Here is a 23,555-nt window from a genome sequence, read left to right on the forward strand (position 1 = left end):
AGTTCATTAGCAAGGTAGAATTTTTAAAAATAAAAAATTTTATTGGACTCTTTGAAAGCATAAAAATTAAAAAAATCAAAATTTTATTTTTTAAAAGTTTTTCTTTAAAAATTTAAAATACTTGTTAGCAGGTAATTCTTTTCCCCCTCTACGTTTTTTTTTTAATTTTTTTTTTAATTTTTTTTTAGTTCATTGTTCCCCCTCTCTTTGAATGTCACAAAAGCACAATTTAGTCTCCAGTTTTCCCAGCTTGCAATTTTCTCCATTTCGGTCCAATGCCGTCTCCCGCCCCTCATGGCCGCGCCTTCGCCACCCTCCTCTCCAACCATCCCAAGAAGAAGCCCTCCCCTCGCTCAAACCCTTTCAAAACCCTCAATCCCCGCTCCAAAATCTCACCTAAACCCGACCCCAAACCCCCGGAACTTGTCTACATGCGCTCCACCATCCACAAGATCTCCTCCATCCTCCGCTACTCCCCGTGGGAGGACGCCCAGACGGAGCTCCGTCGCCTTCCCGTCCGCTGGGACTCCTTCACCGTCAACCGCGTCCTCAAGACCCACCCTCCAATGGAAAAGGCCTGGCTCTTCTTCAACTGGGCCGCCCGCCTCCCGGGCTTCAAGCACGACCAGTTCACATACACCACCATGCTCGACATCTTCGGGGAGGCCGGGCGGATGTCGTCGATGTGGCATGTGTTCGATGAAATGCGGGAGAAGGGAATTGCGATCGATGCAGCTACTTACACGTCCTTGATGCATTGGTTGTCGAAAGATGGCGACTTGGAGGGTGCCGTTCGGGCGTGGGACGAGATGATGCGGCAGCGGTGCCGCCCGACCATCGTCTCCTACACGGCGCTTATGAAGATCCTGTTCGATCATGACAGGCCTAAGGAGGCTGCTGCGGTCTACAGGGAGATACTCGAGGTTGGGCTGACGCCGAATTGCCACACTTACACGGTTCTGATGGAGTATCTCGCTGGAGCTGGTGAGTCGTTCGGTTTACTTATTGAAAGTTGGTGATTGTAGTTTTTCATGGATTTTTTTTTTTCGAATTATATGTTGTGTTACACTTTTGCTGAATACCTTCTTTTTTATTTTTCAAGATCACCAAATATAATAGTCAAATGATCCTATTGGAAGAATGGATTCTGGTTTGAGAATTCATTTCATACTTTTGAGCTTCGTATTTATGCCTAATTGTCAGTTAAGATAAACCTCCACATCTTTATCTGGGCTTTAGATGAGAATTGGCCTTGTATTAAGTGTGTGGGATGACTCTATCAGGGAGGTGTAAGAATTGCTCCAGTTTGACTCGGGCAATGATGGAATGGTGGTGGCCGTCTCCACTGAACCACAAAATATGAACGTTGAGGACAGGTTTATTTTTCCTTTTCTTTTCTTTTCTTTTCTTTTTCTTTTTCCTTTTCTTTTTTTTTTTTTGAGGGGGTGGGGTTGAAATAGTATCTTCTTATTTTATTAGAAGATATTAGGAGAGCATTAGATGTGTAATATTTTTAGATTTAAGTTTTAGTGGTGTGTCAAGTAGGTAATTTAACTAGGTGGGATTGGGTACGAGGTGTGTATGTTTGTAGGTAGTTACTTGAGGTGTGTTATTTTGTAAGTGTGACTTCAATAGGGTAGTTACTGCTGGAAACTATGTATGTTAACGGTACTGGATATGCTATGGATGGCAGAGATAAAAAAATTCCAGACTTTATGATCTTCTTTTAGAAGATATCTAGGAGGTTGCTTCCTCTTCTGGGAGATTGGACGTTGTTTATGTTGGAAGTCAACCAGATTCCTTCCTTTTAGATTGCATGGGAAAGGCATGTTATGAAATGTTATCCTGGACAAGTGCAATGAAAATGTTAGGAAGCACAGGTTGTGAAAGGTGCTAGGGTCAATGTTAAAGGGGCTAGAAAGTGAAGGGGAAGACCTAATCTTATATGGATGGAAGCTATGAAAAAGTGCTTAGAAAAAATATAACATCGAAGTTTGCATATTGAGGATAATAATCCCACATCAAATAAGTTGACTCTTATGGTGCTTATTGGACCCATCCATTTAAACATCCAGGTTTTTAGATTGGATCTTAACATTATATTCGAGCCCACTGATCCTTCTTGCCTATCGAAACTTTCGTGCTCCCACTCCTAATCGACATGTCGCTTGATGTGCCCAGGCCTGAATAACTGTCTTATGTCGGTAAGGATAAAAGTTGGAGTGTAAGAAATAAGAAAAAAAGAACCTTTGAAACCTGATTGATAAGAAAATCGCCACAATCAGGTCACAAAGGGGTATAACGCCACACTCAAGAAAAGAAGAATATAAGTGATAAGTTCTGGGATTTGTAACTCGCCACTAACACACAAGGGTTAGATAAGAGAATTCAGCAACACTCATTTTCATTCATTGAAGTCTGAATAAAATACATAGATCGCCTCCTTTTATATAGATATGAGAGAGAACACAAGGCAAATTCAGTAAATGGAAGGAAATAATAGAATTTTGCTATTATAAAAATGATGGTGGCTGTATTTTGCTACTATGAAAATAATGGTGGCTGCATTTTGCTATAAAAAAAATGATGGTGACTGCATCTTGCTATTAAAAAAATCATGATGGCTACATCTTACTATTAAGGCTGCATCTTACTACTATGAAAATGATGGTAGCTGCATCTTAGTACAAAAAAAATGATGGTGGCTGCTAAATGATGAATTAGGAAAAAACAAAACAACCTTCTAGACTCGACCCTTTCTCAAGCAATATCTTCCTTCAATTCCTGCCAAGTCTGATTCGCACCAACATCATGCTTCTATGCAAGTGAGCAAAGTCATCAATTTGGCTCTTGCTCGTATAATTGGATCCGCGTATGGTATCTGATCATCTCTTTCTTCATGATGGTGCATACCATTTTTTTCTTGTTGAGTAGGATTTGCCCTCAAATCCAAGTCCTCCCCATCATCCAAATTATTCTTCAAGTAAGGAGAAAGATCTCGAACATTGAATGTAGTGGACACATTGTAGTCACCAGACAATTCAATCTTGTAAGCATTGTCATTCACTTTCTCAACAACTCGGAATGGACCATCAGCACACGGCATGAGCTTAGATTTTTTTTGGCTTGAAAATCGTTCCTTGCGAAGATGTATCCAAACAAGATCACCTGGAGCAAAGCGAACTTGTTTTCTTTTTTCGTTGGCTACCTTCTTATAAGCCACGTTCTTCCTCTCAATCTGCTCTTTGATGTTCTTATGCATGGATTTAACCAACTTAGCTTTCTTCTTTCCATCCATACAAACTTTTTCGCTGATTGAAAGTAGTGCCAAATCAAGTGGGGTGATAGGATTGAATCTATAAACCATCTTAAAAGGAGAATGCTTAGTAGCGTTATGAATACTACGATTGTAAACAAACTCAACATAAGCCAAACACTCATCTCAATTCTTCAGATTCTCATTAACAACAGTGCGAAGCAAAGAAGAGAGGGTACGGTTTACCACTTCGATCTAATCATCGGTTTGTGGATGGCAAGTCGTGCTGAAGAGCAATCTAGTATCAAGCTTCTTTCACAAGGTCTTTCAAAAGTAACTCAAAAACTTGGCATCTCGATCAGACACAATGCTCTTTGGTACATCATGCAGACGCACTCTCTTTGAAAAATAAATCTGCAACATGTGAAGCATCATCGGTTCTGTAGCATGGCACGAAATGAGACATCTTTGAGAATCGGTCCACAACCATCATAACCGAATCCTTCTCCCTTTGTATTTTTGACAGCCCAAGCACAAAGTCCATACTTAAATCTACCCATGGTTGATCTGGTACAGGTAGCGGCATATACAACCCTTGTGAAGTCTCTTTGCTCTTTGCCTTATTGCAGGTGACGCATCTCTCAAGGACATGATGCACATCATGAATTATGGCTGGCCAATAGAAGTGCTCTTTCATCATCTTCAATATTTTTTTCTCTCCAAAATGATCCGCCAATCTGCCACCATGAGCTTCTCTCACCAAAAGCTCTCGAATGAAACTGTTAGGAATGCATAGCTGGCCTGACTTAAACAAGTATCCGTTATGCCTGTAGTAGCCGTTTACAGCTTCTTTCTCTCACTCCTTATAAATGCTTACAAAATTTGGGTCGCCCTTGTATTGATCTATAATTAGCTCAAATCCCATTAGTTTAGCATTAAGCAATGAAATCAAAGCATACCTTCTAGAAAGTGCATCAGCCACGATATTGACATTTTTTTTTGTATTTGATCATATAAGGAAAGATTTTCAAGAACTCTACCCACTTGGCATGTCTACGATTTTAGCTTGCTTTGTCCTTTTAAGTGCTTCGAGGACTCATGATCAGTATGGATGACGAACTCCCTTGGCAATAAATAATGTTGTCAAGTCTCCAAAGCCCGAATCAGAGCGTAGAATTCCTTGTCATAGATAGAGTAGCTCAAGCTCGCATCATTCAGCTTCTCACTGAAATATGCTATAGAACGTCCTTCTTGCATCAAAACAGCCCCAATGCCCACACCGGAGGCATCACATTCTACCTCAAAAATTTTGGAAAAGTCGGGTAGAGCTAGAATGGGTGTTGAACTCAACTTCTCCTTGATCAACTCGAAGCTCCTTTGGGCTGCTTCCGTCCACTTGAATTCTCCTCCCTTCTTGATGCATTCAGTGATAGGAGCAAGAATAGTGCTGAAGTTCCTCACAAACCTTCGATAAAAAGATACTAGGCCATGAAAACTCCTCACTTCAGATATATGGGTAGGAACAGCCACTCCTTGGTCGCTTTCATATTTTCCTCATCAGCTTTCACTCCATGTTGTGACACAACATAGTCAAGAAAGATTATGCGATCCTGACAAAAATAATACTTTTGAGGTTGTCATATAGCTTCTCTTATCGCAGAACCTTAAAAATCCTCCTGGGTGCTCCATATGCTCTTCCTGATTCTTGCTAAAATCCAGAATATCATCAAAATATACAACCACAAAATCATCGATGAACTTACACAGCATATGATTCATCAATCTCATGAATATGCTAGGCACGTTGGACAAGCCAAATGGCATGACCATCCACTCGTACAACCCGAACTTGATCTTGAATGCGGTCTTTCATTCATCACCTTCCTTCATGCGAATCTGATGGTATCCGCTCCTAAGGTCTATTTTTGAGAAGACCTTAGCTCCATGCAACTCATCAAGCATATTGTCCAGTCATGGGATTGGATAGCGATATTTTACTATGATCTTGTTTATCGCCTTACTATCCACGCACATCCGCATAGATCCATCCTTTTTCGGTACCAACAGAGCTGGTACTGAATACGGGCTCATAGACTCCCTCACATAACCCTTCTCCAAAAGATCAGCAACTTGTCGTTGCAACTCCTTGGCCTCCTCGGGATTGCATCTATAGGCTGGTCTATTTGGTAAGGCAGACCCTAGAATGAGATCAATCTGATGCTCGATCCCTCTGATTGGTGGCAATCCTTTTGGTAACTCTTCAGAGAACACATCCATAAATTTTTCTAAGATCTCCTTCATTTACAGTGGAAGGGAGACTTCTTCACCTGGAACCTACTTGGCTACAAGAACAAAATTAATTTCATGGTTAGTCAAAACTCGCTCCACTTTCCCCTTGTTGGCAAACAGGTTCTCTTTCTTGTCCTTTTCGATCACAAACTGATCTTTCTGGACCTGTTGTGGACTAAGTGGTGCCAACACTATGTTCTTTCCGTCCTTGCAAACGAATAGGTGTTTTTGAAGCCGTCATGAATAGCCCTTCGATCGTACTGCCAAGGCCTTCTCAAAAGAAGATGGCTGGCTTTCATAGGAACCACATCACAAATAATCTCATCCATGTAGGACTTGCCAATAGAGAAAGGTACTACAACCTGCTTTGTAACCTTTACATCACCATCGTCAGTAAGTCATTGCAATATATAGGGATGGGGATGCTTAATGGTCATCAGGTTAAGTTTTTCTACCAAAGTAGTGGAAGCCACATTGGTACAGCTACCTCCATCAATGATAACACCACATACCTTATCATGGATGGTGCACCTAATATGGAAGATGTTTTTACGCTGCTCATCATCTACTTTGGCCTGTAAGTTCAGGTTGCGGTGAATAACCAACAGCTCTCCTTCATTTGCAAACTCCACGTAATCTTCTTCCACCTTTTCTAAAATAGCCTCATCTTCACTTTCAATTTTCTCTTGTGACTCCCGAATGAACATCACCCTCTTGTTTGGACATTCAGAGGCAATATGACCGTAATCAAGATACTTGAAATACTTGATATCTCGACTTCGTCTGGGAGATTGCGAATTCTCCACCTTCTCTTTTTCTTTGGCCGCATCTGTGGTTTGCTTGCTGGAATCATCCTTTTCTACTTGTTTTGGAATCGCCTTAAGGACGGACTATGGTGACAAGGAAGATGAGTTGGTGGTCTTACTCGGCTTATTTGCATCATGCTTGCGCTGTCTCTCCACCTTAACAGCAAGTTTGATCATATCGTCAAGGAATACATAAGATTGCAACTCCACCGTATCAGCAATCTCTTTGTTTAAGCCTCCTAAGAACCTTGCAATGGTCTATTCTTGAAGTTCTCGCAAATCATACCTTATCATCAGCATCTCAAATTCTTTGACATAATTCTCAATGCACATGCCTCCTTGCCTCAAGCTTTGTAACTTAATGTACAACTTCTGTTTATAATATTGAGGGACAAATCGCTTCTCTATGATCCACTTCATAAGCCTCCAGTTTCGGATCTCCCCTTCTCCATCCCTCCTACACTGAGCTTTCACATTCTCCCACCAAAGATTAGCGTAATCAGTGGATTTAATAGCAGCAAGTTTATATTTTTTTACCTCAGAATAGTCTTGACATTCAAAGACCTCCACATGTTGCACCCATTCTAGAAACTCTTCGGGTGAGCTGATTCCTTTAAAGGGTGGGATCTTCATCTTAATATTATCTCTCGAATCCCTTTGCTACCGTCTTTGCCATGGGTGTTCCTCCACACCATCATCATCTCCAAGTTCGTCATACTCTTCTTCATCATCACGATCAGCTCGTCGTGGTGCTGGATGGCCACGCTGCTGTGGTGGTGGGGAAGCGTTGCCAACTGCTCAAACGCCTACGTTAGGCGATTGAGTTACTCCATCATCTCTTCTTGACGCCGTTGGAGCCCCATGATCTGAGCTTGTTCCAGACTCATGCCTCTAGGAATAACAAGGGCCTCGTCTCCTCCAGACATGATTTGGATGCCAAACACTCCCTCAGGTTCTGATACCAAATGATGTACCCAGGCCTGAATAACTGTCTTGTGTCGGTAAGAATAAAGATTGGAGTGCAAGAAATAAAAAAAAAGAACTTTTGAAACTTGATTGATAAGAAAATCATCACAATTAGATCACAAAGGGATAAAATGCCATACTCAAGAAAAAGAGAATGTGAGTGATAAGTTTTAGGATTTGTAACTCGCCACTAACACACAAGGGTTAGATGAGAGAATTCAGCAACATTCATTTACATTCATTGAAGTCTCAATAAAATACATAGATCGCCTCCCTTTATATAGATATGAGAGGAAACATAAGGCAAATTCAGTAAATGAAAGGGAATAACAGAATTTTGCTATTATGAAAATGATGGTGGCTGTGTTTTGCTACTATGGAAATGATGGTGGCTGCATCTTGCTATTAAGGAAATGATGGTGGCTGCATCTTGCTATTATGACTGCATCTTGCTATTATGAAAATGATGATGGTTGCATCTTACTACAAAGAAAATGATGGTGGCTGCTAAATGATGAATTAGGAAAAAACAAAACAACCTTCTAGACTTGGTCCTTTCTCAAGCAATATCTTCCTTCAATTCTTGTCAAGTCTGATTCGCACCAACATCATGCTTCTACGCAAGTGAGCAAAGTCATCAATTTGGCTCTTGCTCATGTAATTGGATCCGCATATGGCATCTGATCATCTCTTTCTTCATGATGGTGCACACAATCGCTCCTCATTCCAAAGTCTGGGTGCCGTCCATCGGGCTCTACATGTGAGAGGGTTGTTGAGGAATGATAGTCCCACATTGGATAGATTAAGGACTCTTGTGGTGCTTATATACTTTTGGGTCCATCTTTCAAAATGCTCATATTTTTAGATAGGATCTTAACAAGAATGAGTAGTGAATTAATTGACCAGAAATAGTTAGGACAAGGCTCGATGGTTATGGTTATGGCAAGATGTTCATTTGAGGGATGATACAGAAAAAAATTTTGTGGGATAAAAATTGGTCTTTTGAATGCAAATGAAGCTATTTTGTTTTATCTTATGGTCCAAAGAATCTTTGGTGTCCTTTTTTCCTTTGTGTTAGCATGTGATGCTAACAAACAATTCTCCACCATTACCTAAAAATTGAAGGGGAATGAGAGTTGTGCCTTAGAATAAAAGGAGAGGAACTCAAGGACCCATTCAATCAAAGGTCTAATCATGAACATCGGCTCTTTTATATTAGACAACTATGGCTTATTGAGATCTTTATTCTAGAAATATCATAATTATATGCTGTAGTTGGATGGAGAAAAGCATCAACTTTGAATAGGATGTTGTATTAGGGTGTAGGATGAAAGAGATGATTATCTCTTTTGTTTATAAAGTAGGGACATAAAATGATTTTTTAGATTTCTACTTTTAATGATGATTGAGGGAACTCCTTGTGTTCTTTGCTCATAAATGTTCTGAATCTTCCAATCTTTATATATTCTCCTTTCCCCTCCAAATAAGACTAAGAGGAAGAGGAAAAAAAACTGAAAGGAAAACATTTATTGTTAGATGTGTGCCTTAGATGCCAGATTGGCTGACACATTCCTGTACAAATCGAAGGACAAATTTGTAATTTTGACTATAAATCAATAAATGGGTTATTCTTCTATCACATTGTGTATATTGTGTCTGTGATACATCCTTTGCGTTAGTAGGAATGTCAATTCATATTTTCAAAAGTTGAAAATTTAAGGCATGAATTTACATAACTAACTCATAAACAGCTCTTGACTATAGGATCATCACGTGGATGGTGATCGATTTGGAAAATTGGTGTACGATCGCTTCCTTAGGGTAGATGTGTCTTGAGTCTACGGTGTAGAGACATCGGAGCGAGAGTACAGGTATTCGTTGAGAACGAGAGTATTGAGCGTGATCATCTCGAGCAGTCATAAGAAAGTCTACCTTCTCGTCAATGACTAGCTCGATGCTGCAGTTGTGTGTCTAGTTCTTTGATCTGAGGTGCATCGACAGTTTATCTTGAGTGTGTTATAGTTTGACTACACCATAACTCGGTCTCCTAGCCATTTGGAACCCTGAGGTGTATGTTGGCTGTAGCATATTCATTATAGGAACTAGGTCGCACCAAGATGGGATCTATCAACCTCGGTAGATGAGAGGAGTAGTCCTATGATGATCGAAAGATCGAGTTCTTAAGCCCATGGCTATGGCAGAGTGAAAAAAATGGAAAAGAGTTTTCCATTGGAGTTTTACATCGGACTCGGATCGATCGATGAACTCATATGACTGATGTTGGGTTTGACGAGTTCACCTTAATCCTAATTCAGTCAGGACTCTTGATAGAGGAACTCAATCACACAGGTAGCTGCACCGAGAGGTTCGTCTTCAGTTCTGATGGGTTGCCACCATTTACTGCTAGGTGTCACTGGTGGATTTTGAGAGCAATTAGAATGATCTTGATGATCGATCATTCTAATTGTATAAATCAGAAGAGTTCTGATCCATCGAAAGGAGTTTCGATGATGTCGATGATGAGATCACAACATATCTCATTACCATAAGAATTGAACCTAACTGGGTCACACTAACAAGGGTTAGGACCTGGATGTCATCAATTGGGTTAGCCCAATTGATTTGGATCAGATCCAATTAGGTTCAAGAAAATCGTGCCAGCACTCGATTGAGTCTATCTAACTTTCTCCTCGTATAATTTTTTTCTATCTCGACTGAGCCAAATGTAATTTGACTCACCTAGAGAACCTTGAGAAGATTTCTCTCAGTCTAAATGAAGCTTGTCCAGCTCAGAAAAGTCTTGTCTTAATTCATAAGATGAATTTAAGACAACACCTACTAATTCCTGTCACCTGCCATTTTCATTTTAGGACATCTGTCAAATGTTGACATATGGGTCTTAAACTGAAGGCCACTTGGCAAGAGTTCATTGGAGGATTTTTGTGAAGTGTCTACATGCCAAATCCACATTAAATTGGGCGCCATAATCAGATTATGGCATGAGTCCAATTGGATTAAGTGGGCGCCCCAAGTGGATAAGGATGGAGAGTCTTGATCAACATGGACTAGTTGGCGCCAACCTTCCTTTGTGCTTATCCAAAGATGGTGCCAACATAGGAGAGAGGGTGGGGGTTCTTATCTGATGTGATCAGATGACATCACTCCACCAATCAGAATTTTTCTGGATTTATTGAAATTTTTTGATTGGTCGAATGATGTGGCACTGTGCAGCACAGCAGGGTTTATATAAACCCTGTCTGCGCCTAGGGTTTCATGTGATTGCGCCAAACCCATCAAAGCTGCCGCCCCCTTTTCTCTTCTCCACGTCCCATCTGTAGCTCTCCCTCTCCTCTTCACGTTCAAGGAGTTGGACGTCCATCTGGCAAAGGTCTAAGGCGTGGTGACGCCTTGAACAGGAAGACTGCAGGACTTCTTCGATAGGTTGCTGCTCCAACTTCAGGAAGACTTTTGAAGATCTTCCTAATCAGATTTAGTTCTGATTTTTGGAGCAGAGATTCGCGAGGAGCAGACGATCCAGATCCTACCCGAGTGGATACTGATAGAGGCCAAGCGATTGCATGGCTAAATCAGAACCTCAGGCTTGCTGTGATTATCTACAGGATAATCAGATTACCCTTGAGGTATTTCATGTTTCCTCATACTTTTAGATTTATTTTAGAATTAATATCAGATAATAAAATTAGATCTAGAGATTTAGATCTGAAATAAATATAGGATAAATTTTTTTAAAATTATTCCGTCCCAGATGTGATGAAATCTGGAAGATCCTACAAGGAAAAAGGTGATTTTTCCTTCAACTGATATCAGAGCCAGGTTCATAGCTTAGTTTCAGATCTAATTTAGATCTGATTTTAATTTTAATTTATCTGATATTAAAGGATTTCAGATGTCACATCAGATGTGATAGGATCTGAAATCAAAATATTTAAAATTAAATCTGAGAAGATCTAACATGCATGAGATGCATGACTAGACTAGGAATAGTTGATTTATGAATAGTCTTATAAGTTTATGTTTTAATGAGATTAAAATATAATTTAGATCTAATTTATTCTCTGATTTTTATGATATAAATGATATATATTTAGATAAAAAATAGAAAATAAAAATTTGGATAATACATAAGATTGATCAGTTGCATGTCTAGATTAGTTATAGAATTGTTCTAGTAACTGTGTAGAATAAATTTTATGTTGAATAGTTCAATTTAAATTTTATTTTTCAGATGTTACATGTGATGTATTAAATCTAAAAGCATGTTAATTAGATTAATTTTTGATACATGAGATGTATGCAAAGCATGTAATAGTTAGATCTTAAATTGTATATGTGATATGTAAATTTAGATCTAACTAGTTTTGTAGTTAAATTTATATTTCTGATTAAGATGTTCCTCATGGCCATCCAGTCATAAGAACAAAGTAGGGTTTAAGATCCTCTCCTCCCATTCAATGGGGTGTTCTTATGACATGTAGGGGTGCTGCGTGTTCATCTTTAATCAGAAATCAAAACTTACTTTGCTGCAAAATTGTAGATTCTGAAATCCTAGGATTTATTTTACATATTTTGTTTATGAACCCAAGACTTAATTAATGAATTAAGCTTATGAAATTAAATTAGGTCTAAAATTGAAAATTTCAGATCTAATTCATTTTCATAAAATTGAGTTCGGGCTTGGGTAGCTCAATTAGATCTAGCGGTTGATCAAATCGAATCAACAGTTGGTTAGGTGGGATCATGAAAGCTAATAATTGACCAGCCTAATAGGATTATATCTGGGTCAAGGTCGAATCACATTTAGATGTGACTCGATCAAGTTAAGATCTAATTTGGTTCAGTGGTTAGAGTCTGGATTGTAGGCTAACCCAATTAGTTCTGGTTCGACAATTTGGTGTCTAAGGTAAGTTGGGCAGATGCGACCGACTGATTTTTAATTGGGAGCTACTCAACTCGAATGCGTTCTTGTCGAGTTAATGGTATATCCCTTCCACTGGTCTCACTTACCTGGCCATATGTGTCGATCCAATTCTGATTTGAGGTGGCTAACAATTCGAGCTAACCCATGCCACTAGGTTAGTCATAATTGTTATGACTATGTTAAGTCAAGTTTAATGAGACCTAAATCAAATCTCTCTAAGAAAATATTAAGTCTAGGTCTTCCACCATTGTGGATGTGCAGGCCCTTTCCGGGGTTGATTGTTCTCGACTGGATACAGTAGCTCAGTTGCACTGGAAAGATGCAACCATGTCCATTAGGTATTGGATGCTACGAATTAGAGGATGGGTTGGGCTCAATATTTCGGATACGGTGAGGGACCCAATCAGGAATCTAGTTCGTGCACATGGTGGGTTTGACTTAACTAAGGATTGGAGCAATATTCCGGGCACGGTGAGCTTCATAAATTAGAGACCAAGTTTTGAGTGCACCATGATTAGAGAATCATTGGACAAGAGTTGTCCACTCATCGATTGACCCATCACCAATAACTGTTAGGTAAGGTGGTGAGCCAGTCGGTGAGACTGTACCACCCACTAGAAATCACTGATCACAGAGATTTTCACATCTCTACCAAGGGAGTGTAGGAATTTGAGAAAATAGTGGGAGCCTAATTTGTTTAAAAATAAAATTCCTAAATAAATTGGTTAAGTCTGATTACAAAATCTAACTAGAAACTATTGACTCTCTACAGGAAACATGTCTACCTCAAACCCCCTGACCAAAATACTAGACACCCACAGACTAACTGGACCAAATTTCAAGGACTGGTTAAGGAACTACAGAATTATTCTGGATTCCAAAAAATTGACCCATATCTTGGATCAGGACCCACCTGCCATGCCAGCACGTCCGATTGCTGAATAGAGAGCATCTTTAGAAAAGTGGACGGATGATGATAACAAAGCAAGGTACTACATGTTGGGTGCAATGTCTGATGACTTGCAGCGCCAACATGAGAACATTTTGACTACCCGCCAAATGTTGGCTCACCTATAAGAGTTGTTTGGTGAACAAAGTCACGCAGCCAAGTATCAAGTCTGTCAAAGACTTTTTAAGGCTAAAATGTGTGATGGGCAATCAGTCCAAGATCATTGTTTGACAATGATCAACGATCTTGAGGAGCTTGAGAAGCTCGGTATCATCTTGGATAAGGATTTTCAGATTGATGTGATCCTTCAGTCCTTGTCCGATGCATATGGTCAGTTTATGAACTTCCATATGCATAAGATGCAGTGTACCTTGGCCGAGTTAATGAACATGCTGGTTACGACTGAGCTTTCTATGAAGGGTTCAAAAGGCTCAGTTCTTACTGTGGAGCGGACTTCTTCCAAGAGAAAGTCTTTTGGAAAGAAAAAGAAGTCTGCGAAGAAGCAGAAGGTGGATGGGAAGAAGAAGACAGAACCGAAGAAGAAGGCTGCTGAAAAGGAAAAATGTTTCTACTGCCAATCAGACGGCCATTGGAAGTGGAACTGTCCTCAGTACCTGGCCACCCTGAAGAACAAGAAGGATGGTCCTTCTGGAGGTATGCTCATTTTAGAATCTAATCTTACGGTTTCTTCTGCATCCAGTTGGGTGCTTGACTCTGGTTCTAATGCACTTCTATGTAGGTTCTTGAGGAGAGCAGGAGGCTGAGGGACGGGGAGATGATCCTACGCGTCGGGAACAGAGCAAGAGTTGCTGCTGTGGCCGTAGGAACCTACCCTCTGTGATTACCGTTAGGATTAGATTTAGTTCTTAGAGACTGTTATTATGTGCCTGCAGCAAGCAGGAATTTGATTTCTGTTTCATGTTTAGCACAAGAAGGCTATGTGATTAGCTTTCATAAGGACCATTGTAACATATTTTATGAAAATAATAAAGTTGCAAATGGTTTTTTTATTAACGGTCTCTATCAGCTACATATTGATGTATCTGTATTTAATATCGAGCAAAATATGAATGCCATAAGAATTAAAAGGCCTAGAGATAGTCTAAATGATAGGTATCTGTAGCACCTAAGGCTAGGTCATATAGCGGAAGACAGGGTTAACAAATTGGAGAAATCCGGACTGTTGAGTCCGTTGACTTCCGAGTCATATCCAGTTTGTGAATCATGCCTTTAAGGCAAAATGACTAAACTTCCTTTTGTAGGACATGGGGAAATGGCCACAGACCTACTTGCCCTAGTACATACGGATGCGTGCGGCCCATTTGATGTGCCGGCTAGAGGCAACTATGTCTACTTCATTACCTTTATCGATGATATGTCTAGGTACAGGTATGCGTTTCTAATGAAACACAAGTCTGAAGCTTTTGAAAAGTTCAAAGAATTCAGGCATTAGGTAGAAAAATAAATAGGAAAGCCCATTAAGGTTCTTCGATCAGATCGAAGAGGTGAATACCTTAGTCAGGAGTTCCTAAACTATCTTAAGGACAATGGCATAGTCTCTCAATGGACTCCACCTGGAACGCCACAACTCAACGGGGTTTCAGAACGGAGAAATCGAATCCTATTAGATATGGTCTGTTCCATGATGAGCTTCACGGACCTCCCTGAGTTTCTTTGGGGACATTGTCTCATGACAGCAATATATGTATTGAATAGGGTTCCATCTAAAATCGTTCCTACCACACCATATGAGATATAGCATGATAAGAAGCCATATGAGATATAGCATGTCAAGAGACAGCAGGCGGACAAGTTAGAGTTCAGGTCTTTTAGAGCTCGATTCATAGGATATCCTAAAGAGTCATTAGGATACTATTTCTATATTCCGGAAGATCACAATGTGATTGCGAGTCGAAATGCTATTTTTCTTGAAAAACAGTTTATTCAAGATGGTGGCATCGGAAAAATAATTAAGCTCAAGAAGAATATCTCCCAAGAGCAACGAGCTAAAGAACCTAAGGAACCAAATCAATCAGAACCAGTCCTAACACAACATCTTCCACCTCGTAGATCGACTAGCGTTTTCCATCCTCCTGAAAGATACTTAGGTACTATACAAGAGGATATAGAGAAAATATTCCTCACGGGAAATAGGGCTCATGGTGATGATCCCAAGACCTATGACGAGGCGATATCAGATATCGACTCTGAGAAATGGTTAGAGGCAATGAGATCAAAAATTGACTCGATGCACTCAAACCAAGTCTGGACTTTGATAGATCCACCTGAAGGTATTGTACCTATTGGGTGTAAATGGATCTTCAAGAGAAAGATAGGTGCAGATGGAAATGTAGAGACATTTAAGGCTAGGCTCGTAGTGAAAGGTTATAGTCAGCGCGAAGGCATTGACTATTAGGATACCTTCTCGTCCGTAGCCATGCTAAAATCCATCCGTACATTGCTTGCTGTTGCAACCTATTTCGATTATGAAATATGGCAGATGGACGTGAAAACGGTGTTCTTAAATGGATATCTCGAGGAAGATATCTATATGGAACAGCCACTTGGTTTCACATCCAGTGATGATCATAAGATCTGCAAGCTGCAAAGGTCCATTTATGGACTTAAGCAAGCATCTCGGAGTTGGAATACTCGTTTCAATGATGTGATCAAAATGTTTGGTTTCATCAAGAACGAGGAGGAACCATGTGTGTTTAAAAAGGTCAGTGGGAGCGCAGTTGTCTTCCTCGTATTGTACGTAGATGACATCCTCTTAATTGAGAATGACATTCTCATGTTGACCTCAGTCAAAGTATGGTTGTCTAAGGAGTTCTCTATGAAAGATCTAGGAGAGGTATCCTTTATACTGGGTATTAAGGTCTATAGAGATAGACCAAATAAGATGCTGGGACTTTCACAGAAGATGTACATAGAGGAGGTGCTAAAAAGGTTTAGCATGGAAAACTCCAAAAGAGGTTTAGTACCTTTTAGACATGGCATTCATCTCTCCAAGAAGATATGCCCTAGCACACCTGAGGAGATTGAATGCATGAGCAAGATCCCTTATGCTTCGGCAATAGGGAGCCTCATGTATACCATGCTATGTACACGACCTGATATAGTCCATGCTGTGAGTGTCACAAGCAGATATCAGTCGAATCCAGACGAAGAGCACTGGACTTCTGTGAAATGTATCCTTAAATACTTGAGAAGGACTAAGGATATGTTTCTAGTCTTTGGGAATGGAGAACTCCAGATTCAGGGATATACAGACTCAGACTTTGTCTGATATAGATGATCGAAAGTCGACATCTGGGAGTCTGTTCATTTGCAATGGTGGTACAGTTAGCTGGAAGAGTTTCAAGCAGACGGTGATTGCAAATTCCACCATGGAGGAAGAGTATATTGCTGCATCGGAAGCTGCGAAGGAGGCATTCTGGTACAAGAAGTTTGCCGTGGAGCTTAGAGTGATGTCATCGGATGCCATCTCTCTTTACTGCGACAATAATGGCACCATAGTCCTAGCTAAGGAGCCAAGGTCTCATCAGAAATCTAAGCATATCGAGCGTCGATTCCATCTGATCCGTGATTACCTCGAAAAAGATTATGTCGAGGTTAAGAGAGTCGACTCCACAGACAATGTGGCAGATCCGCTGACAAAGCCATTAGGCCAGCAAAAAATTGAAGCCCACCTTGAGAAGATGGGACTTAGATATGTAGCCAATTGGCATTAGGTCAAGTGGGAGTTTGTTAGACGTGTGCCCTAGATGCCAGATTGGCTGACACATTCCTGTACAAATCTAAGGGCAAATTTATAATTTTGACTATAAATCAATAAATGGGTTATTCTTCTATCACATTGTGTACATTGTGTCTGTGATACATCCTTTGAGTTAGTAGGAATGTCAATTTATATTTTCAAGAGTTGAAAATTTAAGGCATGAATTTACATAACTAACTCATAAACAGCTCCTGACCATAGGATCATCACGTGAATGGTGATCGATCCGGAAGGTTGGTGTACGATCGCTTCCTTAGGATAGATGTGTCTTGAGTCTACGGTGTAGAGACACCGGAGCGAGAGTATAGGTATTCGTTGAGAACGAGAGTACTGAGCGTGACCATCTCGAGCAGTCATAAGAAAGTCTACCTTCTCGTCAATGATTAGCTCGATGCTGCAGTTGTGTATCTAGTTCTTTGACCTGAGGTGCATCGACAGTTTACCTTGAGTGTGTTATAGTTTGACTACACCATAACTCGGTCTTCTAGCCATTCGGAATCCTGAGGTGTATGTTGGCTGTAGCATATTCATTGTAGGAACTAGGTCGCATCAAGATGGGATCTATCAACCTCGGTAGATGAGAGGAGTAGTCCTATGATGATCGAAAGATCGAGTCCTTAAGCCCATGACTATGGCAGAGTGAAAAAAATGGAAAAGAATTTTCCATTGGGGTTTCACATCGGACTCGGATCGATCGATTAACTCATATGACTGATGTTGGGTTTGACGAGTTCACCTTAACCCTAATTTAGTCGGGACTCATGATAGAGGAACTCAATCACACAGGTAGCTGCACCGAGAGGTTCATCTTCAGTTCTGATGGGTTGCCACCATTTACTGCTAGGTGTCACTGGTGGATTTTGAGAGCAATTAGAATGATCTTGATGATCGATCATTCTAATTGTATGAATCAGAAGAGTTCTGATCCATCGAAAGGAGTTTCGATGATGTCGATGATGAGATCACGACATGTCTCATTATCATACAGAATTGAACCTAACTGGGTCACACTAACAAGGGTTAGGATCTGGATGTCATCAATTGGGCTAGCCCAATTGATTTGGATTAGATCCAATTAAGTTTAAGGAAATCGTGCTAGCACTCGATTGAGCCTAACTTTCTCCTCGTATAATTTTTTTCTATCTCGACTGAGTCAAATGTGATTTAACTCACCTAGAGAATCTTGAGAAGGTTTCTCTCAGTCTAAATGAAGCTTGTCCAGCTCAGAAAAGTCTTGTCTTAATTCATGAGATGAATTTAAGACAATACTTGCTAATTCCTGTCACCTGCCATTTTCATTTTAGGACATCTGTCAAATGTTGATATATGGGTCTTAAACTGAAGGTCACTTGGCAAGAGCTCATTGGAAGATTTTTGTGGAGTGTCCACATGCCAAATCCACATTAAATTGGGCGCCATAATCAGATTATGGCGTGAGCCCAATTGGATTAAGTGGGCGCCCCAAGTGGATAAGGATGGAGAGTCTTGATCAACATGGACTAGTTGGCGCCAACCTTCCTTTGTGCTTGTTGGGGGATACCCACCGACCGACCGACTATCGGAGGGACCGACCGGCTGGCGGCCCGACCGACCGACCGACTATCGGAGGTCCGACCGGCTGGCGGCCCGACCGACCGGCCGACTATCGGAGGGCCCGACCGGCTGGCGGTCCGACCGACCGACCGACTATCGGAGGGACCGACCGGCTGGCAGCCCGACCGACTAACCAACGGCCCGACGGACGACTCTGACTGGCCGATAGTAAGTCGGGCGACAGGCCGACGGACGCCATTAGCGGCTAACTGAGGCCATTCCACGGTCCATTCCCGACCGACTAAACCCAGAGGCCCGGTAGCCGACCCACATGAAGCTCGCCGACCGACGGAGGAGTCCGGCGCCACTCTGCTGGCCACCGACCTTGGGTCGGCCGACTCCACCAACCACCGTACGGCCGCCAGACATTGTCAGCTCTGACACGGACATGCGGCACAGTTACCTAGGGGCATTGTCCCGCCGAGAGCCGGGTCAACCCTGGTGATTAGACGGCTACACGGCGACATGACGTTTTCACGGCGGCTCTGACAGCCTACAGTGAGTTGACAGTTCCTCACTTGTCCGCGCCATTAATGATGGCGCCATACCGCGCTCCACTATATATACCGGGGAAGGCAACAGTGCAAGAGATCGATCCGCTCCGTCTCTCCCAAAAACGCAGGCTCGCTTCTCTCTCTCTCTCTCTCGAGCTCTCCGTCTATATTTCACTGTTGCCCAATCACCTCTCTGACTTGACCGTCGGAGGGTCCCCGCCGGAGCCGCCTCCGGTCAGTGCGGACTTCCTTTTGCAGGTGCACGCTTCCCGGCGATCGGGCGACGAGGCGATTGGCCGCAACAGATTGGCGCGCCAGGAAGGGGACAGCATGACAAAGACAAGAGCTCAACGATCGAGAGTCACTGGGTCGGCCAGGCGCTCTTCCCGCCGGGAAGAGGCCTCTCCACCACCACCCGCGGCGGAGCCTAGCTCTCCGCGCCCTGCAGTGACTACGGAGGCCCAGATTGCGGCCATCGTACGGCAGATGACCGTGCTGACCGACGCAGTCAAAAGCCTCCAGCAACAACCGGCGGCCCGACCAATGCCTTCCAGGAGCAGCCGCCGACGGCCGCGCCGACCCCTGTCGCCTCCCTGCGAGCGCTCTCAACAGTGCTCCCACGGAGAGGAGGGGCGACCGCGGCGCGATGACCGACGGTCCCAGCGGCCCTCTCCTTCCCCGTTGGAACGGGCGAGGAAGGAAAAGCGGCCGCGCACACCGTCGGCCTCTCTTTCAGAATCCTCCGGAGGCTCCACTCCCGGGGTCTCCCAGCATCGACGAGCGGACGACTACGAGCGACGGTTCGAGGAGATCGACCGCCGACTCGCCCAACTGCAGATGGACGGCCAGAAGTCTTCGAACGACGTCGACTTCCAGACCGCCCAGCCTCTCTCTCGACTGGTCCTCGATGAGCCGATTCCCAGTCGGTTCAAAATGCCGAACGTGGAGCCATACGACGGCTCCACCGACCCAGTCGACCACCTCGAGAGCTATAAAGCTCTCATGACAATTCAAGGGGCAACCGACGCTCTTTTTTGCATCGGCTTCCCCGCCACACTTCGCAAGGCTGCCAGGGCTTGGTACTCCGGTCTTCGATCGGGCAGTATCCATTCCTTCGCGCAGCTCGAGCACTCGTTCGTGGCCCATTTCAGCACCAGCCGAAAGCCGCCGCGAACGTCGGATAGCCTTTTCTCCCTCAAGCAGGGGGAAAACGAGACGCTCCGACACTTCGTGGCGCGATTCAACGCGGCCACGCTCGAGGTCCGGGACCTCAACGAAGACATGGCGGTTTCAGCCATGAAGCGGGGCCTGAGGTCGTCCCGATTTACTTATTCTCTGGACAAGACCCTCCCCCGAACATACGCCGAGCTACTGGAGCGCGCATACAAGTATATGCACGCGGACGAAGGAGCGTCCGACCGACGCTTGGTCGAGCCCAGGGGTCCGAAGGAGAAGCGAAGAAAAGGTCGGGAGCCCGCCGAACCAAGCAGGCCCCCGGCCGATAGTCGGCTTTCTCCACCCCGACAGATCCAAAAATCACCCCACCGACAGACTCCGAGGTCGGTGCGTCCCAGGTATGACTCCTACACTCCTCTCTCCGCTCCCCGTGCGCAGATCTTGATGGAGATCGAAGGGGAAGAATACCTGCGACGGCCTCCGCCTCTGAAGGCAAAGGGCCTCGACCATCGGAAGTACTGCCGGTTCCATCGGAGCCACGGCCACGACACCGAGCAATGCATCCAGTTGAAGGATGAGATCGAAAATCTCATCCGCCGGGGGTATCTCGGCAAATTTCGAAAGGGTCCGCCGACCCGACCGACTGCCGATCGACGACCCCAGCCGACTGAAGAGGCGCCGACTAACCCGCCGACGGCTGGAGTCATCAACATGATCTCCAAGCGACTGGGATCGGGGACGTCTACAGGGGGGGAGCCGACGAAAAAGCCGCGCCCGGACGACGTGATTACCTTCTCAGAGGACGACGTTCGGGGCATCCAGACTCCCCACGACGACGCTGTTGTTGTGTCGGCGACAATAGCCAATTATGATGTAAAACGAATTTTTGTTGATAAGGGAAGTTCGACAAATGTTTTGTTTTACTCGACCTTCTCCCGAATGCGACTACCGACTGATCGACTTAGTGGGGTCTCCACGCCCTTGATCGGCTTTGCCGGAGACACCGTCACGACAGAAGGAGAAATCACCCTGCCCGTGACGGTCGGTACCGAACCACGGCAAAGCACAGTCTCCCTCATTTTCGCGGTCGTCCAAGTTCCTTCGGCCTACAATGCCATACTCGGGCGACCCGGACTGAACGCCCTCAGGGCGATCGTCTCGACGTACCATCTCCTTGTTCGATTCCCGACCAAAAACGGAGTCGGGGAGATGCGCGGAGATCAACAGCTCGCCCGACGATGCTTCCAAATCTCCGCCCAAAGCGACGAGACAAAGGATCCCCTGACAATCGACAAACTGGATCAACGGGAGGAGGAAGAGCGGGGTTCGCCGGCCGAGCAGCTCGAGGCGATCCCGATAGGAGAAAATCCCGACAGAAAAGTTTGGATCGGGTCTCAACTGCCCGACACCGAACGCCACCGACTGGCGGAGCTGCTGACGGCCAACGCCGACATATTCGCATGGTCGGCGGCAGATATGTCGGGCATCCCTCCAGAAACAATTACTCACCGACTCAACATCGACCCGACGATGAAGCCGGTGAGGCAGAAGAAAAGGTCCTTCGCCCCAGAAAGGCAGAAGGCCATTGACGAAGAAGTAGACAAGCTGCTCGAAGCAGGCTTCATTCGGGAATCCACGTATCCCGATTGGCTCGCCAATGTCGTCATGGTCAAGAAAGCCAACGGGAAATGGAGGATCTGCATCGACTATACCGACCTCAACCGAGCATGCCCGAAGGATAGCTTTCCACTCCCGAAGATCGACCAGCTGGTGGATGCGACGTCCGGATTTCGACTGCTCAGCTTCATGGACGCCTTCGCCGGGTACAATCAGATTCGGATGGCACCTGAAGACGAGGAGCACACCACGTTCGTGACCCCCAAGGGCCTCTACTGTTATCGGGTGATGCCCTTTGGATTGAAGAATGCCGGCGCCACCTACCAGCGACTCGTCAATAAGGTCTTCAAAGACCAGATCGGGCGCAACATGGAGGTATACGTGGACGACATGCTGGTAAAGAGCACGCAGATCCCGGACCATGTTCGGGATCTCGAGGAGACCTTCCGCACCCTTCGACGACACCGAATGAAGCTCAACCCGACCAAATGCGCCTTCGGGGTGACCTCGGGGAAGTTCCTCGGATTCCTCGTTTCTCAGAGAGGGATCGAGGCCAACCCTGAGAAGATAAAGGCGATCCTCGACATGCGTCATCCGAACACCAAGAAGGAGGTCCAACAACTGAACGGAAGAATCGTCGCTCTTAGCCGATTCATTTCCCGATCAGCTGAAAGGTGCCTCCCGTTCTTCAAGACCCTGCGCCAGGCGAACGGTTTCTCTTGGTCGGGTGAGTGCGAACAGGCCTTTGAAGACCTGAAAAAGTACCTGGCTTCCCCGCCGCTGCTCGTAAAGCCGCAGGTCGGGGAGACCTTGTATCTCTACTTGGCCACATCTTCTGAAGCGATCAGTTCGGTGCTCGTTCGGGAAAACGAGTGCTGAACCCATCAGCCCATCTACTACACCAGCAAAGTGCTCCACGGCGCCGAAGCCAGATACTCGGAGACGGAAAAGATGGTTTTCGCCCTGACCGTCTCCGCGCAGCGGCTCCGACCATACTTCCAGGCCCACGCCATCGTGGTACTCACCAATCAGCCCCTGAGGGCCGTACTGCGCCGACCCGACACATCCGGACGACTCGCTAAGTGGGCAATGAAGCTTAGCGAGTTCGACATTCAGTACCGACCGAGGCCTGCCTTGAAGGCTCAGGTCTTGGCCGACTTCATCGCTGAATGCCCGACGACCGATCGAAGGTCGGGAGCTGAAGGCCCGGGACGAGATTCGGTCTCTGAGCCAGACCCGATCTCCACCTGGGTACTTCACATCGACGGAGCCTCCAACGCTCAGGGAAGCGGGGCCGGGCTCCTGCTCACGAACTCGGATGGGGTAGTCACCGAATACGCCCTCCGGTTCGACTTCAAGGCCTCCAACAATCAAGCCGAATACGAGGCACTCCTCGCGGGCTTGAGGATGGCGAAGGAACTGGGCGTCGACAGCCTCCGGGCATTCTCCGACTCTCAGCTGATCGTGGGGCAGGTCAAGGGCGACTTCGAGGCGCGAGATCCGACCATGATCAAGTATCTTCAGAAGGTAAAGGATCTCGTGGCCCGCTTCGGGCATTTCGAGATCTCCCACATCTCCAGGACGGAGAACGCCCGTGCCGACGCTCTCTCCAGATTGGCAACGTCGGCCTATGATTCTTTGGGTCGGACGTTTGTCGAAAACCTCCAACAGCCGAGCATCGATCGGGTC

At 44.5% G+C, this 23,555-nt stretch overlaps 1 protein-coding gene across 2 annotated transcripts in view; it reads left to right on the top strand.

Annotated features, from left to right (window-relative positions):
* Window positions 1-227: 227 nt before the first annotated feature.
* The window catches only part of LOC105057973 (pentatricopeptide repeat-containing protein At2g01390), a 36,762-nt gene continuing 13,434 nt past the window's right edge, over window positions 228-23,555 (top strand). For both annotated transcript variants that reach the window (XM_010940721.4, XM_073249527.1), the window contains exon 1: window positions 228-984. In XM_010940721.4, coding sequence (XP_010939023.2) covers window positions 276-984 — 709 coding nt within the window. In that variant the 5' untranslated portion in view covers window positions 228-275. The remainder of the gene's footprint in view (window positions 985-23,555) is intronic.

Source organism: Elaeis guineensis, chromosome 15 (assembly GCF_000442705.2).
Source record: "Elaeis guineensis isolate ETL-2024a chromosome 15, EG11, whole genome shotgun sequence".
NCBI classification, from domain to species: domain Eukaryota; kingdom Viridiplantae; phylum Streptophyta; class Magnoliopsida; order Arecales; family Arecaceae; genus Elaeis; species Elaeis guineensis.